We start from the raw sequence: 22,180 nt of genomic DNA, 5'->3' as shown, positions 1-22,180 counted from the left end.
ACAACACATGCAATTGTATTCGTGCTTTTTCCATTACTCCGATTAACTAAATTGTTGTCCAGCGGTGGTTTGAAAAGTAAATACCGTAAGCCCGTTATACATTTTTTCGTGCTGACTGCTCCTGAAATCTCTGGGTATTCTTTCTGTATTCAGTCTGCCTTTACCTGCGTGTACATTTCACACATTGCAGATCTTCACTTAATGCACGTGTTGTGACAGAAATAAAGTACCGGTAAGTGTAACAGCATTAAATGGCCAAAGACTACAAACAACTGCACCTGGGGGCTAGTTCTGAGTTGTTTGTTGTTCGTTCAATTATAATACCGCACAAATAATAGCCGGGGAAATGTTACCTATAGACAAACACGGTAATACATACATTGGATATTGTTTCAGTTACAACATCCAGTGAATTTGTTTCGAATACAAAACCAATATCCTACGAACCACTCGAAATATGTTCTGGCCTACATATCACTGAACAGTAGGAAGTAGTAACTTTTGTTTCCGTGCAGTCGGAACCTTGTGCTTTGCTTCCAGTGTTTCCTTGTCGGAATGTGTTTACGCGCTGCAATAGACTGCTTTGCGTGGTGGTGCTGAAGATGAATGAAAGACAAGAATAACATATAACTGGTTTATTCCACAGACATAAATGGGGAAATTACATTATGGTATTAGCTGCACAAAGTAGACTTCTGTAACAAGAGTGTAAATCTGAATTTATAAGCAAAGGTAGGTTAAATGAAGTAGCCCAGTCTTTCTCTGTGCCTAAGTAAATGCAGGCTGTGCGATTTTGCCGGGATTACGGTGTATGCTTCATGTTTTCACACATCATAATTACCTGTAACATGATTGCATTATTGTATATGGCAAGATGCGATTGTTACCATTACTAAATTAAGGCTTGAAATGTGTACTCTAAAAACAAAACAATTTTGTTTTTTTGGCAAAAACCGAATAGAATACTCGCTGTTGTTGCTTGTTGTGTATGCATGTAAAATCACCCCGCTTTGTATTAATCGCTGTATGTCACTTATTATCAGGTTCTGTGACACATGACATGGCAAGTATAGATATTTCTCTGTTTGTAATCCGTGTGCAATCGTGGCGGAACGCAGTTTCGTTTGTTTTCTCTAGGCACACAGAAGCCTAAAGTAAGGCATTCTGAAAGGATGGAGAAATACACTTTGTGGAAATACTTGTAAAAATTAATGTATAATAACTTTTATGAGTTACTAGAACATTCAGTATACAAAGAAAATGTGAATTTGTATAATAATTCTTCTTTAAGAAAATCAGTATTTTAGTGACGTGTCGGTACTTTCAGATTTAACGACCCCACTGTTTGTATGTTAATGGCGAGTAGTGTTTGTGTACGACCCAGTTTAGTATAACCCTCGGATCCAGACCCTAATCATCTGGTTTCTGCGTGGGTTCAGCATACTCAGCCAGGATGTATGCAGTTTACAGACAGGCTCACCCTCCGACTGCGGTCGAGTTCTCCGTGTACTGCAACTTTATCTCTAGCCATGAGAACAACCTGGTGGTCGCAGGAACGTCCCAGCTGTACGTTTACAGGATAATCCATGATGTGGAGGTGAGTGAATCAGATGCATCTTGCTGGGAAAGGCGGTTTGGTTTTTCTATTCATGTTAAAATCACCATGTAGTACCTGCTGTGTGTGTGGTACTGGGTGGAACTGTGGCACATTTCTTGAGCAAGGACTATCCTTTTTTTGTAGCATTTTACTGTTATAGGGTAATATTCTGGAGTGACAGCTTTGAGGACAGAAATCCTCCCATTATCCATATAGAACCGTCAGATTCTCAGGGTAGAAGTCACTTGAAGTCACTAGCTATTCGGGGAAAAAAAGAATGGGTTCCATTAGATGCCCCTTCAAATTTTCCTGGGAAAGTTTGTATCTAATTTGTGCATCTGCTGTATTGTATCAATGTGCTTCATAGCTAAAACCAAAGCTAAAGTTTTGTCTTGTACAACAAAAGCCTTTTACATATTGCAAATTTTTGCCTACGGGTTTGCCATTCATGTCTATTTCTGTTACAGACCACATCCAAAGGAGAAAAGTCATCAGGTATGTGTCAGTACATACTGTGTAGGCGCTATCATATCAAGTTCAGTATTGTATAGTAATGTACTGTCTATGTTAATACTACGTAATTAAACTGATTTAATGTTTAGCAAGATTGTCTATTACTATTAAAATATTTAACAATTACATTTTGGAATAAAATGGAATAAAAGTGGTGTTGATGGACAAAAATTCTAAGTAAAATAAGCATGTTAATACAACCCTTTCTAGGACTGTGAGGAGCTTTCCTTGTTAATGTATTTGAGCTGCATAAAAAAGCACATACGTATCCTTTGTTGCCCAGAGGTGAGGATCCGTAAAGAGAAGCTGGAGCAGGTGGCAGCCTTCTCTCTGTTTGGCAATGTCATGTCAATGACGAGTGTGCAGCTGGGGGCGTCCAATCGAGATGCCCTGCTGCTCAGCTTCCAGGATGCAAAGGTACAATTGCTGCTTGATTTTACCTTTTTTATTTTTTTTACGTCATCTCAGCTAGTAAAAAACAACTATCTATTGCAATAAAAATGTTTCTAGGTTTAACTACAAAAAAAGATAATTCCTTAAAGAGCAACATCACAGAAATGCATCACAGTATGCAAATAAAATGTTGATGTAATCACTGTTGCATCAATAACTGCAACTATAAAAAAAAAAAAAAAAAAGTTTGGAATCTGCTCGTGCTTGCAATGCAGTTACAATGCACTGACCCTCGCACTTTGTCTGCTAGCTCTCGGTGGTGGAGTATGATTCTGGGACGCATGATCTTAAGACGCTTTCTCTCCATTACTTTGAAGAACCAGAATTACGGGTAAGAATGGTCGAAACTCTTTCTGCCATTATTTTGTAGAAACTGAACTGCATTTCAGACCATGCTAACAAGTAGATAGAGAAACGTGACATAGCAATAAGAACTGGGAATGGTGGTTTTGAATCCCAGACTAGGACCTCATCCGCTCTCACCCAAAGCGCAATGTCAGCTTTGTACCTGTGTTCCATGCCCCTTTTTTAACATCTTGCCTTTATTTTGACAGGACGGTTTTGTACAGAATGTCCACATCCCCATTGTCCATGTTGACCCAGAGAGCCGCTGTGCTGTGATGCTGGTCTATGGAACTCGACTGGTGGTGCTGCCTTTCCGAAAGGACACTTTAACTGATGAACAAGAGGGGGTTGTGGGGGAAGGGTATGTTTTCTTTCAGTTAATTACAAATGGTGTGAAGTATCTCTGCCGTTCTTTTCAAAGACTTAAATACAGGTTTAATTGATAGTTAAAGGTGTGGTATCCAATTACAAATCTTTATTTATTTATTTATTTGTTTGTTTATTTCTTCTTCCTCCCCCTACAGACAGAAGTCTAATTTCCTTCCCAGTTATATTATTGATGTGCGTGAGCTGGATGAGAGGCTGCTGAACATCGTTGACATGAAGTTCCTGCACGGGTACTATGAGCCCACCCTGCTCATTCTCTATGAGCCTAACCAGACGTGGCCAGGGTCAGCACTGCTTTTTTTTTTTTTTGCTGCGTATGATAATATTTGTTTTGGATTGTTAAGATCGCTTCGGAGGGACATACTATCTTTATACTGTTTAGTTAAGCATGTGTCTGTCTGTATCTGTTTGTATTTGTTAGACTGTCTTCTTGTTGGTGTATATTGCCAGAATCTCTGTAAAATAAGTAGTCATAAATATGGAATGAGTCCTTAAGAGTAAAAAATATTCTAGTCTATTTTTACGTGCGTGTCCCCTAAGATGTTTAGCTTATGTCCTGGCTGTCACCAAACCCTTTTAGCATATTATGTTTCTAGTCTGCAGCCTTGGTAGTTAAAGTTGTTATGAATGAGTCAAGCAGTCAGTGCCACACTTCAGATAATAAAAACATTACAACTTTTGCAGTTTGAGAGTAACTCAGAAACCTCTAGAACAGTTTGAGTAAATACATTCGTGGGGGGTTGGTCTGCTATGAAAGGCATTATATTAAATAGATTGATTGATTACTAGCACAGTGTTTATGTCTGTTCGAGTAATACTAGCATGTTACTAGAACAGTGTTTTTGCCTGAATTAATACTAGCATGTTACTAGCACAGTGTTTTTGCCTGAAGTAATACTAGCATGTTACTAGCACAGTGTTTTTGCCTGAAGTAATACTAGCATGTTACTAGCACAGTGTTTTTGTCTGAAGTAATATTAGCATGTTACTAGCACAGTGTTGCAGTGTTCTACCTCTCTTTGAGGTAGATGTTTCCCTCTTCATTGCAGACGTGTGGCAGTTCGGCAAGACACCTGCTGCATTGTGGCCATCTCCTTGAACATCATGCAGAAAGTGCACCCGGTCATCTGGTCACTTAGCAACCTGCCCTTCGATTGCACCCAAGTCATGGCTGTGCCCAAACCTATAGGCAAGCATGTCCTGCACCCAGGCTTAGCCAGACTGTGATAGTGACCTGTGATACACATTCTGCATTTAATACTGCATGTTTACAATTTGAGAATCTGACAAAACAAGCAGTAAAGTTTTGACTTTATTCAACTTTAAACTGGACACTGCAAAGAAAAGTGAAAATATATCTTTGCTTCTATATCCCAGGTGGTGTTGTTGTGTTTGCAGTGAACTCCCTGCTGTACCTTAACCAGAGTGTCCCTCCCTATGGTGTGTCACTCAACAGCCAGACCAATGGAACAACAGCGTTCCCTCTGCGTAAGTACCAGTAGTCTGGACCATTACAACATCTCTCTGTAAAACAGGAACCTTTTTTTTTTTTTAAATATATAAACAGTTCACTTTTAAAAATATTGTATTGAATTGATATGTTTGGGAGCATGATTTGTCAAAGGTAGCATTGTGAGTGGCCGAGCCTGTTCACCATGATCACATCTGACAAGTACTGTGTATTGCTGTGTCTGAAATGTTTTGAGAGCTTAATGTTGTATTTGAATCTAATCCAAGGTGTTCTCATTGATCAGGTGTGCAGGACGAAGTTAAGATCACCCTGGACTGTTCCCAGGCTACATTCATTGCCTCTGACAAGATGGCGATTTCCCTGAAAGGTGGAGAAATGTAAGCATTGGTGCTTTTTTTAAATTCTGGCGGAGCCATATCAAGAGAGCTTATGAAACCAATGTATGTAACTACTTTTTTATTTTTCTTCTTCTTATACACAGTTACGTGCTGACCCTTATCACTGATGGGATGAGAAGTGTGCGGGCGTTTCACTTTGACAAAGCGGCCGCCAGTGTCCTCACAACTTGTGTAAGTGTGTGTTTGTTTGTGTGTGTGTGTGTTGAGATTGTTCAGCACGCCTTGTTTTGTCACAAAGCCAGTGTCTGTGTGCTGGAAAACAACCCAAATGGTTTGGGGTTGCAGCATGTCTCTGCAGATACAGGCCATTGACTGACTCCTGCACTGCTCTACACAGAAGTGTCTCCCCACCATTATGGAGGGAGGCGTTGGTGACGTCAAACCCTGAGTCCGGGGAGAGAAAGCGTGCTGATCCTCGTTCTTTCTGTTACATGGGCTGTTGGTGCAAAGGTGTCCATTCTCCTTTCATTCTCATCACTGTAACAGTGGGGTAGGAAAATTACTGTGAAAAAAAATATATATATTTATTTCTTTGTTATAGTTTAGTAATGATTTTCATCTTAGTTAAATGAGAACAGCAGACTGTCTGTCTGACTGACTAATTATTGCTTTTGGTTTTGGCTATAAATTGGCAGATACATTTAAAGCATAGTATACATACTGTCTCATTTCTGTTCATTCTTCAAATGCATTGGTCTGCATGTCCTTTGTTACAGATGACACCCATGGAATCTGGTTATTTGTTCCTGGGCTCCCGTCTTGGTAATTCCCTGCTCCTCAAATACACAGAAAAATTACAGGAGACTCTCATAGAGGAGGGCAAGGAGAAGGTGAGGCTAGAGCTTCTGTCACTCACTTGCAGGCTCTTCACATTTAATTGGACTAAGGATTCCCTGGTTAGCTCTTTCAATATTCACACTTTTCTAAATAAAACAGCGTTTGGACAAAGGCTTTTTATTTTATACAATTATACTCAAGAAATAAATCCAAGTGAGTTGCAAAATTATTATTCCCTCTTGCCCAGAGGAGAAACACCCTGGGTGAAGATCATATGCAGTGCATTCTGTGGTAACGAAACTGACACAGATATTGAAGGCTGTATATCTTGGGATCCACTTGCATGGATGCGATGACACTGCGCGGGCATTTATTAGAAAAAGTGCTCCACTTATTGTGAATGCTGTTTGTGACCTGTTTTCAGGACACTGACCCCTGTATTGAGTTGTTTAAATCCTTGACGGGACGAGTGCACTGACAAACCTTTGTTTTTCAGGAGGAACCTCCAAGTAAAAAAAAACGAGTTGATTCGACTAATTGGTCTGGTGAGTGGGTCTTGAATTTGACTTGTTGAAACAGAAACTGTATATTAATAATTTCTTACCTTTCTTGCTTGTCCTTGTACTTCTGATTCAGCTCAGCTATGTGTCCTGCTAGGTGAGCAGGTTAAAGGTATAGCATTATTTATGCAAGTCTCGTAATACTTCAGTATGTAGTATGTTTTGAGGCAAATGTTTTATAGTGAGTGTTATAAAGAGCAAAAGGAAGTTGCTGTAAAAGCCAGCACATTCAGCCATGTGCATGCTCATGGAGCACACACACGCACACACAGTGCCTGCATTGTTCACACCCTGCTCAGCTCCAGTCCTTTGTGTTTCAGCTGGGAAGGCAGCTCTCTTGGATGAAGTTGATGAGATTGAGGTGTACGGCAATGAAGCTCAGACTGGAACCCAGCTGGCCACCTACTCCTTTGAGGTACTGGTCCTCTTTAATTGGGGGATTTTCGACACAGAACACTCGGTACCGAGAACTAGTCAGGGGTCAGTACAGAACATGAGGACAGTGCATTGGGAGCTTCATAGCATTCGTGATCCAAGAGGCTGAAATAGAAGCTGAGTAGGTATGTTAGTAGGTGTCGTACTTTAATTAGTTAAATTAACAGGGCAATGCAAGTATTTTCCTTTTCTGGTTAAGCAAAGCTGAGGTCTTATAGTCCCTAAAAAGAGTGATTTGGATTTGGAATCTGCTGTTTGTATGTTCGTAGGTGTGTGACAGTATACTGAATATTGGACCCTGTGCCAACGCCTCGATGGGGGAGCCTGCCTTTCTCTCTGAAGAGGTATGTGTGAAGACCAAGGGATTGTACAGTACAGGAAAAATCTGGATTCATAGACTGTATCACTTATATAACTTTTTATAGAGTTAATAGGCTTCTAATGCTGGACCCTCCCCACAACCAGCAAAAAATCAATAACTGAATAAATACTGCATCAGTTGACTGAATGACAATTTGTGTGTGGAATGTTGTTCAGAAACAGATTGCCATGCTGTGGGCAGTCACAGGTGACTACGAATGTATTCTTATAAGGATGTATTCTTAGTCAACGTATTCATAGTAACACACAAGTGCACTACTCCCTCTGTGAACTCTCTTCATCCAGTTTCAGGACAGCCCAGAACCAGACCTGGAGGTGGTTGTATGTTCAGGTTTTGGGAAGAATGGTGCCCTGTCCGTGCTTCAGGTGAGAGGAGCACCTAAGGAAATGTGCTTGAATCTCAGTGTCTCACACAGCACTGAGAAGTCTTGCTGGCATAAACTTGTCATAAATATATCATCAGTAAACAGTATCTGTGGGTTATATATTGTTAACTGCCTAGAGAAAGTGAGTGTTATTTTATGAATTGACACAAAGGATTTTCTCAAATAGAACATGGTTTACATTTAATAAACTTTATTGACAGCATGCAGTTACAAAATGTTTATAATCACTGGTCTTAGAGACCAGGGTACAGCAGTCTTCTTTTCTTCATGTGAACTAACATAGAGCTCTAATAAGCCTGTTTTATACTTAACATGGTTATATCATTGTTGAGTATCCTCCCTTTGTTATCACTGCCCTGGTTGTATCATTCTTCAATAAATCATTATAACTGACCTCCAGGTACAAGTTGATCTTGCAGCTTTCTGTACTCCTGTTTCTCCTCTGGTCACGTTTCTAAAACAAACACACTCACAACTCAAGAGTCAACACACACACACACCCACACACACACACACACACACACACACACACACACAAATAAATTCTACTAACAAGATATGCTGTTACAAAAGATTACAAGTACACAGTCAAATGGTGCTAGCAGATCTCTGACAAGTGATGCTGACAAATGATGTCAGAAAATGACAATCCGCATTTCATATCATAGCAATACGCAATCCGAATGAAAGAGATGGCTGCTCTGTTGGCGTTCCTGGTGACCTGTTTAGTGAACTTTTTTCCCTTCAGAGAAGCATCCGACCTCAGGTTGTCACCACCTTCGAACTGCCAGGCTGCCAGGACATGTGGACGGTTATTTCTTCTGAGAAGAAAGAAGTAAGACTCTTTGTACTCGTTGAAACTTTTTGGAGTTTAAAACTTTCAATGAAAAAGTACATTTTTGTTCCATTGTTTTCTTATATATATATATATGTATATGGCAGTGTTATGTTTTGAACAGGTGTGTCTGTCCCCTTTCTCCAGGTTCCGAAGGGGGAAGGTGAACCCACAGAGGGGGAGGTGCCCCTCGGTACCCCTGATGATGACAACAAGAAACACGGATTCCTCATCCTGAGCCGGGCAGACTCCACCATGGTAACCACACCTCCCATGCAGCAGTCAGCAGTACACGAAGGGTTCATATCAGAGCTGTGCAGAAAATTCCCCTTAAAAATGGGGTTGTTAAACAGTAAAACCCAATTATACAGTACAAAGATTAATAAAAATGCTTAATACTTTACTTTTTGTTTTTGAATATTGAACCAGCACTGTGTAACATTTGGATAGCTCTAATAAATTATCATTATGGAAACCAAGAGAAGAAAACAGCTTGGTTGTTCTGCAGAGTATTGGAATAATATTCTTAATAATGTAGGAATGACATGGATGTGCCAGATCTCTCTGGGTCCTTATTCATTTGCCTTGTATTTCAGATATTGCAAACTGGTCAGGAAATCATGGAACTCGATACCAGTGGATTTGCTACTCAAGGGCCCACTGTCTTTGCAGGCAATATTGGGGATAACAAATACATTGTCCAGGTCTCTCCCATGGGTATTCGGCTTTTGGAAGGAGGTACGTATTTGGTTTATAATGCAAAGCCTGAATTAGCTTAGCCAAATGCATTGGTACTTGATCAGCATGTAAACCCAGTAGCAGCGACAGAAAACTTTTTTTTAAGGGTGTTTATATACATTGTACAAGTGAAAATATTGCTTGGGAAATTATTATACACTTCTAACCCACTCTAAAACCTGTTTAAAAGAGGTTTTGTGATCTGCAGACTCAATTTATTCAATCAAAATGGGATTAAAAACCAGTGTTTATCGAAACATTGATTAAGACAAATACATTGTCCAGGTTAGAGTGGTGGATACCTCAGAGATATGGTATCATGCAAAATACCCCAGTCCTTGCGCTAACTGTATGAACAGTTGTGCTCTTCTTGTCATGTGGTTCCTTTCCCCCTAGTGAACCAGCTGCACTTCATCCCTGTGGACCTGGGCTCTCCCATCGTTCATTGTGCCGTAGCTGACCCCTACGTGGTGATCATGACTGCCGAGGGGCAGGTCACGATGTTTGTCCTGAAGAGCGACTCCTACGTGGGGAAGACTCACCGGCTCGCCCTGCAGAAACCACACATTCACACAGTAAGTCCGGGGGCTTTTCTGGGTTCACACGTTTTGTAAGTCAAGAGTTTAGAGCAGGTGTGTCAAACGCAGTGTCTTCTGGTTTTTGTTCCACTCAAGCTCTCAGTTACTTAATTGGTCTAATTATTTTATTAATTGGACAAATGTAACACTTCTCTCCAGGTCTCAAAATGTTTCATAGGCTGTGTACCTTGAATCAAGTGCATTTTTTAAATCATCAACTGTAAAATATGAAATATGTCCAAATAATCAGATCATTTATGTTCATTGAGAGATTAAGTTGGAATGAAAACCAGAAGACCCTGCGGCCCTCGGACTGGAGTTTGACACGCGTTGTTTAGAGGATTAAACCCTACTGTAAGCGTTTTATTTTGATTTAAAACAGAATTATGTTTGGAAGTGAAGAAATCTACAACAAAATCAACAAGCTGTATTTATGGAGATCGTAAAATGAATATCTTAAAGCTTAATCTGAAAACAACAAACAAGCAACTCTGAAGTAGTTTAACCTTTTGCACTATTTATTCAGCGTTTGTCAGGTGCATCAGGTCCAGTTTATTTTCACAGGCGCTGTTTATTTTACACGCGCTGTTTACATTTTTTTTCAGAGTAAAACAGGTTTAAAAGGAATCGCAAAAGGACACTCAGTACTGCTGTATCTCCAGCCAAGCCCCACCCCTTGTTTGCTGTGTTTTTCACATACCTCTTTATAGACGTGGATACTGATAAATCCTCTCCTGATCACTCGTTTTATCACCAAACTCCTCAATAATGTGATCCAAGTCATTATTTTATTACTATAACATCTCAAAAAGCTCTGCAGATGTCTGTGATATTCTTTGCGCGCTGGATGCAGAAGCAGCTATCTCCTTTGTTTGTGTCTGTTATCTACATGGTGCATGGGGCTATCAGATACGCCGTTTATTTTTTTCGGCTTCATTTGGCCATTGAAAGGTTTTATCTGCTTTTTCCTGAGAAAAAACGACTGGAAAGAGAAAATTGTATTGTCGGGCCTGGTCCGAGATAGGACCGCAAAGGGTTAAGGCCTCAAATGTACCTATGTTCATTGTACCTTAATTAAATCAGGCCCATTATTCAGAAATGCAAAAAAGAAAAAATACATAAACAACTTAGAAACGTATAAAAAAAAAAAAAGTAATTCTCAGTTTTGCAGTTCAGCAAGGAGCTAGGTTGATGTGGTGCCTGCTCTCTGTCCCTAGCAATCGAGAGTGATCGCCCTGTGTGCTTATCGAGACGTCAGCGGCATGTTCACAACGGAGAATCGGGTTTCCAGCACCGCCAAGGAGGATACAGCACCAGGGACCCAGCCAGAGACAGAGACAGTCATTCAGGAGCTCAGGTAGGAGATTGCTGTGGGCTTTATACATTCCCAACAGTAATGTCCCACTGAGATATCAGCTCTAGAGTGCTACATTTACGAATTTCCACCCAAAAATACAAGCAAGTTTTTCCACATCAAATCAACACACTTTGTTACATGACGGCCTCAGATTTTGGCTGTCCGAAACCAATGAGGACACTCATTTTTCATGTTTCCGTATCTTCTGTAGGATCCAACTACATTGCAGTTAATGTTAGGGTTAGAAACAGTTTTGATTTGACATGGACTGACTCGATTTGCTGTCTTGCTGTTTGCAGTAGTTGTCCGTACCCTTTTAAGAGCCTATATTGTGATTTATTTTAGTCACGTCATGGACGACGAGGAGGAGATGTTGTATGGAGACTCTGGCCAGTTCTTCAGTGCCTCTAAAGAAGAGTCTAGTCGCAGTGCCTCTGCCTCCTTCAGCTACAGCAAGGACAGCCCCCATTACATGGTGGAGCCCACACACTGGTGTATGGTGGTTCGGGAGAACGGGGTCATGGAGGTAAGGATGAATACTTGTACTACTCACACTGCCAGCAGTTTGGAGACGGCTGTTGGTGGAAATGAATGGCTTTATTAGTTTTTGAAAAAGTGTGAAACTTGCTACTGTAGATTTCTTCTGCCCCTTGTAGTTGTGGTGCATCTTGACATTGATATGAAACCAGGATGTGCAAAGGGCATTCCTGTTTAATTCAGCTAAGCTTTGTAACTGGATGTTCAAGTCATAATGAATGCCTGTTAGTCTTATTCCGCTGCTAAGATAACAGCGTGCTGCTGTGATTGTGCCTCTCAGATTTACCAGCTCCCTGACTGGCGCTTGGTGTTCCTGGTGAAGAATTTCCCCGTGGGGCAGCGTGTGCTGGTAGACAGCTCTTCAGGACAGGCTGCTGCCCAAGGGGAGGGCAAGAAGGAGGAAGTGACACGCCAGGGGGAGATACCATTGGTAAAAGAGGTGTTGCTAGTGTCGCTAGGCAACCGACAGACACGCCCTTACCTGCTGGTGAGGAATTTTTAATTTTTAATTTTTTTTTTTTTTTTTTTTTGCTATATATACAGATAGCATCATCAAAGACATTGCTGTGTTTGTGATCACCTGTAATTATTATTATTATTATTATTATTATTATTATTATTATTCACTTTAATGTGCTCTGTGTCCCATCACAGGTTCATGTAGACCAGGAGCTTCTGATCTATGAGGCCTTTCGACGAGACGTGCAGCAGGGTCAGAACAACCTGAAAGTGCGCTTCAAAAAGGTAAAACAGACCCTTCTGCAGACACAAGGCTGTTTCCACGGAAATTCTGCATTTCAGTAATCCTTGTGTCTGTCTCGCCAACGATTTTTAGATTTCCTGTGCTTCTAAGTGAGTTTTTGAGCAGAGGTTAACTGTGATTAAACCAACACTGTCTGTCTGCTCTCTACTTAGAGCAACCTGGAACCACGTCTTTATTCTATATTAATTTTAATTTTAGCATCAAGGACTGTACCTGCAGATCTCTGACAAGTGATTTATGACAAGCATGTCTGTCTGCCTTCCCTTCCTTCAGGTTCCCCACAGCATTAACTTTCGAGAGAAGAAGGTGAAGCAGTCGAAGAAGGATAAGAAGTGTGAGGGCGTGTCCGGGGAGGATGCAGCTGCTGTGAAGGGCAGGGCTGCCAGGTTCCGATACTTTGAAGATATCTCAGGATACTCGGGAGTAAGAGGCTTTCTTCTTTCAGAGCACAATGAGAGTTGAAGATTTGTTTCGGGTTTAATAGCCGTCTGATTTATAATTCTCATGTTGTAATGTGCTTGGAGACAGTGCTGACAGTTTTTTTATCAAGTGAGCGCTTACATGCCCTGTTTCCACCCCCAGGTATTTATCTGTGGCCCGTCCCCACACTGGCTCCTGGTGACTTCCCGGGGCGCTCTGCGACTCCACCCCATGACTATCGACGGCTCCATTGATTGCTTCTCCCCTTTCCACAACATCAACTGCCCCAAAGGATTCCTCTATTTCAACAAACAGGTATTGAAGTAGAGCAGTGAAGTACTTAGGCATGAAGAAATTTAAAGTACAAGCTGAAAGCGGGATACCACACGTTTCCTTATCGTATTTTTTTTTTTTATGGAAAAAGTGCATTGCAATAATCAATTCTAGATGAAACAAAGGGATGCATTAGTCTCTCGGCATCAGATATGGATATAATTGGTCTAAATTTGGCTGTATTTCTCCAATGGTAAAAAGATACTTTAGTAACTTCCCTAATATGAGTCTCAAATGAGAGAGCAGGATAAAAGATGAGCCCCAAACTCTTAATTTCTAGTTTAAGTTTTGATGAGAGACTGCAAGGGTAAAGCTCATGTAATCGCACATTTCCTTTTAGTTGGTTCTGTAAGACCACTAGCATAACCTCTGTTTTATCTGAATTCCACATTAGTAAATTCTGTGACATTGAATGCTTGGTGTCTGTAAGGCAAGTGTCTAATAACACCCAGGCAGAAGGAATTCCGGCTTCAGGGACACATATAGCTGAGTATCATCAGCATAGCAATGGAAGATCACTCTGTGTCTGTGGATGTCGTCACCGAACGGTAGCATATATAATGAAAACAGCAACCTAGAATGGAGCCCTGTGGAACACCACAGACAACTTCAGATAATGCAGATTTTACCACCCCAATAGAGACAAACTGAAACCTATCAGAAAGACAAGATTTGAACCAGGACAGGACAAGGCCAGACAGTCCTACTGTGCTTTCAAGATGATTCAGTGGGATGGAATGATCTACAGTGTCAAAGGCAGCACTGAGATCTAGAATAATTAATACTGATGGAAAGCCAGATTCTGAGCTTATGAGCAGATCATTCACAACTCTGACAAGGGCCATCTCGGTGCTATGTGCAGCACGTAAACCAGGCTGAAACTTCTCGAGTATACCAGAACTTTAATCTTATAGTGAAGTGTTACAAAGTGTTTGTCCCTGTATTTGCCCCTATTCTCACACACACACTGCAATGCATTCGGCTTGCCCTACCTGTCTGAACTGAGGCCTTAACATCTGCGCTTGTGGCAGTGTTATTCTAAACCTATTAACCCTTTAAGGACCAGGATGGTGTTAACACGATAAAAATAGCTCTTCGTTTTGATGACTTACAGGGCCACCGTACTTTGCAGTAAAGGCTTGAAACACATATCAATGGAGAGGTGAGGGACTGACGTTCACCTCCCGACAGTGGTTTTTTTTTTTTTTTTTTTTTTTTTGGTGATGTCACTGAGAGGGTCTTTTAGTGTCTAAAGGGCAGAGATAGTTTACAGCAGCCAGGTGGAGACAAAAGCAGAAACAAAACATTACAGGAACTTAATGAAAAAAAGGGGGAACCGTTGTAAATCTGATGTATTTGACTTATAATTATGTTAGAACATTTATTCTCTCTTGTGATTTAATATATATGTTTTTACAACATGTTTTTTTTTTCCTTATTAGTGATTATAATGAAATGAATAACTTATTTATAAATATTTATTTAGAGAAAATATATCGAGAGTAGTGTCTATTTATTGCTGTAAAGACCTGAGAATAAATGTCATTGCTGTCACTCGGGAGTAATTTGCCTAAACATCAGTATTTTTCAAAAAAGCTTTCAGGGAGTATTGTAGGTCCCTCGGGTCATAGAATAACACATTTTTATCCATGTATCTCTAAGCAGAATACATAATAAAAAGTACTTCACTTAAAAAAAGAAATATTGTGTTGAAAAAAAAAAAAAAATCTCCCCAGAATGTTCTGAAAAAAGGACACAATTTCCAAGATGCTACTGTAAAAAAAGATTTGTAGTGAAGTTTTAGAGGATGAGAGTAAACTGCAGCCAAAAAAACCCTGGTCCTGGGGGAGCATCCCTCTGAAAAGTGCTTGGTCCTGAAAGGGTTAAAGCAGAGCTTTCTGCAGAGCCTGTGTTTTCGGAGTATGAAGTGGCTGGATTAACCAGTTGGCTGTCACGTGTTTACTGTAAGACATGTGCAATGCAATTTCCCAGGGAGAGCTGAGGATCAGTGTTCTGCCCACCTATCTCTCATATGACGCTCCGTGGCCGGTCAGGAAGATCCCACTGCGCTGCACAGCACACTACGTCTCCTATCATGTGGAATCCAAGGTAAGATTTTTGTAGTATTTCTTTTATTTTTTCCTTATGATGAGGAAGGGTTGAGATCCGGCCATGGCAATGACGGAGTTTCTGTATTATTTCTTTGTCAGGTCTATGCAGTTGATGGAGTTTCTGTATTTCTTTGTCAGGTCTATGCAGTTGATGGAGTTTCTGTATTATTTCTTTGGCAGGTCTATGCAGTGTGCACGAGTGTGAATGAGCCGTGTACACGCATTCCCCGGATGACTGGTGATGAGAAAGAGTTTGAAATCATAGACAAAGGTAAAGGGCTGCCATTAACATAATGCACACTCTTTATACAAACCAAAGTATACTTCCCTATATATTAAAGCATTGCTTTCTTCTTTCTATGTATACACCCTTAGGCTTTTACATACTCGCGCAAACTGAATTGTATGGATCTTGGCTTATGTCCCTGTCCTTTTAAAGAAACTCCTGATTTTTAACCTGGTGTTCCCTCTTTGCAGATGAAAGGTACATCAGCCCCTTGCAGGAGAGGTTCTCTATCCAGCTTATCTCTCCAGTCAGTTGGGAGACCATCCCCAACACACGGTGAGGAGGGAGCGTGAGAGAACATGTACAGTATACTGGTCTCATTATCACCACCACCAGCTTGGAAGAGATTCTCACTAACAGTCCATTTGAAAGGGTTTTAGATGTGTGCACTGTATGCATGTCACCCTTTAGAGTTGTACACTAATTTAGAGAACATCATGTCCGGTTCCGATGAAACGTGGTTCGTACATTCTGTAGCACAAGTTATTGTGACTATCTGGTGCCTTTAAGTCTTGTCTTTATGTCCATACATGTGTCATGGTTCCATTTTTACTTGTATCTCTAGAACCACTTTTATGAGAAGACATGATTACGTCGGGTTGTTACCACACTTAGGAAGTACAGTAGTGTGCATGTTTATTAGAGCACCCCATTCTGTTTTGATTAATTGTGCTTATGAAATCAAACCACTAGAACTGAAAATCTTGGAAATTATTTTGTATAATTGAATTGATGACATTAATAGGCCACACGTGCTATTTATTTAAAATAGCAAGAGAAAGGGAACACAGAGCCACAAATGGTAAAATGCATGAAACTTTTTAGAAGTTGTTTAAGGTGCCTAGTTAAAGCGCAAAGTGGTCAGAAAATTGAAATTATCACACCTAGAGGTTTTCATGCAGGTAGCTATATAAATGACAAAGTTACTGTCCATCAGAATCTGTCTGTCTGTCCGTAAGTGTTGTGGATTCATGGCGGTCTGTGTGTTTCTAACATTTATTAGAAGGATACTATGTTTGGTGTTACTAGGACAGAGACTCTGCTAGATCTGTACCAAGATTTTGCTATGAAGTTAAGATTGTTCATGTAGTAAACTTGAGTCCTCCCCTCCCTAGGATTGACCTGGAGGAATGGGAACATGTGACCTGCATGAAGACTGTGGCTCTGAAGAGCGAGGAAACTGTTTCCGGGTTGAAAGGTTATGTGGCTGCAGGAACATGTCTGATGCAAGGGGAGGAGGTGACGTGCAGGGGCCGGGTAAGCTGGCATTCAGACAGGGGGCTACAAAATGGAACGTGGGGCGTTTTTCTAGTCAAACAAATACAAGACTTTGGACTATTATTTGGACTATTAAATTGTAAACCAGTACACTGTTGTGAGGAGAAGTTGTAGATGGGAACAAAATACAGGCTATCTCAGGTTAATATGTGACTTGAGCTACAGCCAGTTTAACCAACACAGGAAGATGCTCCCTGATTAACTAGCAATACCACATGGTAATAAAAATTTAAAATACATAGCCTGCCCGGCTCTCCCAAGTTGCTGACGTAGAAGAATTTGTTTTAACTTTTCATCTTCGCATTTGCAGATCCTGATCATGGATATCATTGAGGTGGTCCCTGAGCCGGGGCAACCTCTCACCAAAAACAAGTTCAAGGTTCTGTATGAGAAAGAGCAGAAGGGACCTGTAACTGCCCTGTGCCACTGCAGCGGATACCTGGTCTCGGCCATTGGGCAAAAGGTAACCATTTATTAGCCAGGCTAATTACCAAGTGATACAGTTGCATACTGAAAGAAAGCCGGATTTCTAAGCTCTAACGTCCATTTTAATTGAATCTGTTGGTTTCTGCATGATGAAGATTTAACGGTTTGAGATACTGACTTGATGCACAGCTATTGTTCTGTTTTTTTTTTTTTTTAAATATATATTCTCAAGGTCGGGGTCGCCCACTTTGAAAACTGCCCATGCTGAGCCTGCTCTTTCCTTTTTGGTTAGATCTTCCTGTGGAGCCTGAAGGACAATGACCTCACTGGGATGGCCTTCATCGACACCCAGCTTTACATCCACCAGATGTTCAGCATTAAAAACTTCATCCTAGCAGCTGATGTGATGAAGAGCATTTCCATTCTGCGTTACCAGGAGGAGAGCAAGACTCTGTCCCTCATCAGTCGGGTAGGGTTGCAGGCTTCACTTAAATAGAACAGTGCAGTTGCTGACAAATCGAGTCTCACCTGAAGCGTCTAACGTCTGTTTGTTTGTGCCAGGATGCCAAGCCTCTGGAGGTTTACAGCATTGAGTTCATAGTGGATAATAATCAGCTGGGCTTCCTAGGTACTGTGCTTCAACCTCTATGTTTTAATGTATTTGTGTACGCATGCACTGTATTTTAATTGCAAGGCACTTGCTGATTTTGTCCATAACTTTAAACAACATAAGAGATTAAAATGTGAGTTATGTCTTTTGCTTATTGATTTTAAATGCAGCCAAACAAGCACCTGTTTAGAGACCTGTTTTCAATACACCTTTTTGATTCTTTAATGTTCTGTATGATTTTTGTTTTTGTAATTTTATCATGATACTAGTAAATAGGGTCAGTGCTTTTTGTAAATTTAGGTTTATTTCTAATTTCTAATGTGTGCTGAAGAATGCTTAATTATTGACAAGCAGCAGACGCTGAATGTATGCCTCTTACAGCAGTTATTTGATCAAGCCAGATATAGGTTACCCAATGTAATATTTAACAAAGTTTGTTGTACAGTATAACCTAGAGAGTTCTCATCTGCAACAAGGGATTACATAGCATACTGATCTCCAAAGCAAGCAATCTTTTTCTTTATTTTTAGTGTCGGACCGAGATAAAAACCTCATGGTTTATATGTACCTGCCAGAAGGTAAGTAATCCATGTGCATGCATGCTGTATATACACAGTCAATGTAAAAAGATATGTATCCACTAGATGGAAGCAGAACTTAAAGTAAGTATAAGGAAGTGGTACTTTTTGAAAGATGGAAAATACTAAGATAACATGAGCAGCAGTTCTTTGATATGTAAGTGGTACTCTGTGACTAAATATGAAAGCTTGAACAAGTTTGTCCAAGTGCGATTTCATTTTAATCATCCACCGCTTAAAATAATAGTGGAGGCACTCATATGTACTTGAGTTTTAAATATGTACAGTATATAAAGTAAAAGTACTTAAGGAAACTTGCTATTCGACAGCACAACTTGCATCTGTCATTATATCCCACTCTGAATCTGGGTATATCGAGTCATTTTTGTTGTCTGCATGCTACACTTTTCATTGTTGTATTTCTCACTCCCAGCGAAGGAAAGCTTTGGCGGAATGCGTCTCCTGCGGAGGGCCGACTTTAACGTGGGCGCGAACGTCAACGCCTTCTGGAGAATGCCCTGCCGAGGAACTCCGGAGGGAGCCAGCAAGAAGTCGCTGGGCTGGGACGGCAAGCACATCACCTGGTTTGGTAGTCCTAAATTATACATGGATGTTCATAGCAAACATAAAAAATAGGCATCTTTCACTACTATGTTGCTAGATAACATTGATGTGCTGTTTGGTTTTGGTGTGGTCCTGGCTAGTTAATATAGGCTTGTGAGTTTCCTGTTTTGCTGTCCTCAGCTACCTTGAATGGTGGGATTGGATTCCTGCTGCCGATGCAGGAGAAGACGTACCGGCGTCTGCTGATGTTGCAGAATGCTCTCAACACAATGATTCCACATCATGCTGGGTTAAACCCAAAGGCGTTCAGGTCAGTTTTAATAAGGGGTGATCAGTGGTGCCGCTTCATTTTATTTATTTTCAGATGGGTCTGGTGGCAGCCTGATTTAGTTCAGTGTGAATTAATGTAAAGCCTAACTTACCCAAGGCACAGTATAATGCTGTTTGTTTCTCCTGTAGAATGAGTCACTGTGATAGGCGTTCCTTGCAGAATGCGGTCCGTAACATTCTAGATGGGGAACTGCTGAACAAATATCTGTACCTGAGCACCATGGAGCGCAGCGAACTGGCCAAGAAAATCGGGACCACGCCAGACATAGTGAGTGAAAGGAAGGGCAAATGAAGCCTTCAAGTTGACATTGAGATGTTTTATTTTTCTGTTAAAAAAAACAAGTGTACAAAGGTGTAAAAACCTAAATCTTAGTGGGGTTTTTTAAGAAAAGTCAACTCTCATTAAAACTCACTTTAAAGGGATTAGCAAAAAAAAGGTATTTTTAAGACCATAACACCGCTATAAAAGTCGATAAACTGTCAAAAAATGTAGAGACTGGGTGCATAAAATAGTTAAAAACATAACAGGAGAAGCAATTGTTTGGCTGCAAATGCCCACTATTGAGGTACTAAGAATCCAGTAGATTGTTTAAGAATTCCATTAATGTAAACAGTGAAGTGTTTATTGATGAAAAATACAAGGACAGTGAAAACAAATTGGTTTTCCTCACATTTCAGATAGACTTTAGACTCCAACCTCCCTGCCAGGACAAGTAAAAAAAAAAAAAAAATAGGTTACGATATTCAAACTCTGTCTTGATGTCAGACTCCCTGCAATGCACACATTGTTATGAACACGAGAGGATCAGGTATTCAAACTGTCTGTCTTGATGTCAGACTCCCTGCAATGCACACATTGTCATGACCACGAGAGGATCAGGTATTCAAACTGTCTGTCTTGATGTCAGACTCCCTGCAATGCACACATTGTCATGACCACGAGAGGATCAGGTATTCAAACTGTCTGTCTTGATGTCAGACTCCCTGCAATGCACACATTGTCATGACCACGAGAGGATCAGGTATTCAAACTGTCTGTCTTGATGTCAGACTCCCTGCAATGCACACATTGTCATGACTATGGGAGGTGGAGGAGGAACACATTAATGCCGATGTTATATAAAAAGGATCTGTTAAATTAAATTAAGGTTTGATATTAAATATGATTGGCAAGCAAAAAATAAAATGTGAGATGTTAACTAAAAATTTAAGTGAAATAATAATAATAATAATAATAATATATAATAATAATAATAATAATAATAATAATAATAAAATGCTTTTTATCGAACAACAACTGCAATAATATGATAAATAACAATAATGTTAATTCTAGTAATAAATACTAATCAGGGTTTGTCTAGTTGCATTTTATTACTAATTTTGTTTGTTTTGAGAGATGGAGTAGCTGCAGTGGGGATTTATTTTATTACTGATGAATTTTAACTCTTAATAATAATAATAATAATAATATTCTGGCTAGATAATAGTATTAACTGCTTTAAAAAAATAAATAAGCAGGGGCTAATAGTGTTATTAAGGAGTTAATGATAAATTAGGAATAATAAAATCTAAAACTAAAGTGAGGTTTCACCTCAACAAAAATGTATCACAAACTTTGTAGCTGGGCTTTTGGGTATTGTAGTTTTGAAAGCAATCCATTATTTTTAAAAGGAGAATAACAGCGATAAAGACAGTGTGCGCAATTGGGTCGATTGGATCAGATTTCACATTCTAAAAGCAACACTTGGGCCGATTTTAGATCATTCCGTGCTAGTTATACAGTTAAGCATATGACGGCTACAGTATTCAAGCGTGTGTAGAGGTGTATTTTTTAAGTGTGTGTTCGGACAGTCGAGAGGGGCCCGCAAACCTTAATTTCCGTGGCCAGGGGGAGAAGGACAACTCAATATTGTGCTCATCACCATCACTTCAATTTTCACAAATCTTCAGCAGGACAGAGTAATATGACTCAATTAAAAAAAAAGAAATTAGTTCATTCCTAATTGATTTTGTTACCCCTTTTTATTTTAGATCTTGGAGGATCTTTTGGAAGTTGACAGAGTAACGGCTCACTTTTGAGGACATCTCCCTGAGATCTGCAAGCACCTGGTTCACCATTGAATCATCTCGGCTTCAGAAATGACTTGTTAGTCCTTTTCATGAAGTTTTATACACATACTTTTTTGTTAAACATATTTTTCCTACAGTTTTAAGGTTCTTTTTTCTTTTATATAAGAGTAATTTCTTGTTTTGTGTTTAAAAAAAAATAAAAAAACGCAAGTGTGTCATGTTTCATATGGAGAGATTATTTGTAAGCAAAATAAAATGAAGCATTAAAAAGAAGTATTTTCTGGGTGAACGTGACTAAATTGAAATATTTTAAGAGCCGACATTATCAGTGGTTTAAAACCTAAAATACAGACTGCTCTGAGCTTCATTTACTATCGATGCTTTGTTTTTATTCACGAGGGAAAAAATAATCTGGTTGAAATGGTTAGCTCGGTGTAGTATTATTATTATTATTATTATTATTATTATTATTATTATTATTAATGATGAGGAGGGGGAATGGCTTGCTCAGGGTCACACACAGTGAGTCAGATTAGAACCAGGGACCTCCTGGTATCAGGTAAGGTTGGACAATAATGACATTTTCAGCAATTGATTATTGTCTGTAAATTATCACGCTGATCATGAATATCGGCCGAATAAATTATTTAAATTCTTGTA

The 22,180-nt window shown here is 39.9% G+C and overlaps 1 protein-coding gene across 4 annotated transcripts; it reads left to right on the top strand.

The window, feature by feature from the left end:
- The first annotated feature begins 563 nt into the window (after window positions 1–563).
- LOC121313690 (cleavage and polyadenylation specificity factor subunit 1-like) lies at window positions 564–21,683 on the top strand. Of its 4 annotated transcripts, none has more exons than XM_041246480.1 (38): window positions 564–732; window positions 1,440–1,597; window positions 2,065–2,092; window positions 2,394–2,527; window positions 2,814–2,894; window positions 3,118–3,269; window positions 3,433–3,579; window positions 4,345–4,484; window positions 4,673–4,783; window positions 5,050–5,143; window positions 5,248–5,335; window positions 5,881–5,994; window positions 6,438–6,486; window positions 6,822–6,916; window positions 7,206–7,280; window positions 7,603–7,683; window positions 8,452–8,538; window positions 8,686–8,796; window positions 9,135–9,276; window positions 9,673–9,851; window positions 11,072–11,211; window positions 11,557–11,737; window positions 12,029–12,235; window positions 12,403–12,492; window positions 12,785–12,934; window positions 13,094–13,246; window positions 15,257–15,373; window positions 15,556–15,646; window positions 15,853–15,937; window positions 16,777–16,918; window positions 17,250–17,402; window positions 17,658–17,834; window positions 17,927–17,993; window positions 18,506–18,553; window positions 18,987–19,142; window positions 19,298–19,427; window positions 19,577–19,715; window positions 21,482–21,683. In XM_041246480.1, the coding sequence occupies exons 2-38, from the start codon at window positions 1,454–1,456 to the stop codon at window positions 21,527–21,529; spliced, it is 4,326 nt and encodes a 1,441-aa protein (XP_041102414.1). In that variant the 5' UTR covers window positions 564–732; window positions 1,440–1,453; the 3' UTR covers window positions 21,530–21,683. The 4 variants fall into 4 exon arrangements, with proteins under 4 accessions (XP_041102414.1, XP_041102416.1, XP_041102415.1 ...); XM_041246482.1 differs by having other exon boundaries at window positions 1,385–1,597; XM_041246481.1 differs by having other exon boundaries at window positions 1,367–1,597.
- The last annotated feature ends 497 nt before the right edge of the window (window positions 21,684–22,180 follow it).

This window comes from Polyodon spathula, chromosome 3 (genome assembly GCF_017654505.1).
Source record: "Polyodon spathula isolate WHYD16114869_AA chromosome 3, ASM1765450v1, whole genome shotgun sequence".
NCBI classification, from domain to species: domain Eukaryota; kingdom Metazoa; phylum Chordata; class Actinopteri; order Acipenseriformes; family Polyodontidae; genus Polyodon; species Polyodon spathula.
The sequence above is the reverse complement of the archived record's forward strand: the minus strand, read 5'-3'. Positions and strand labels throughout refer to the sequence as shown.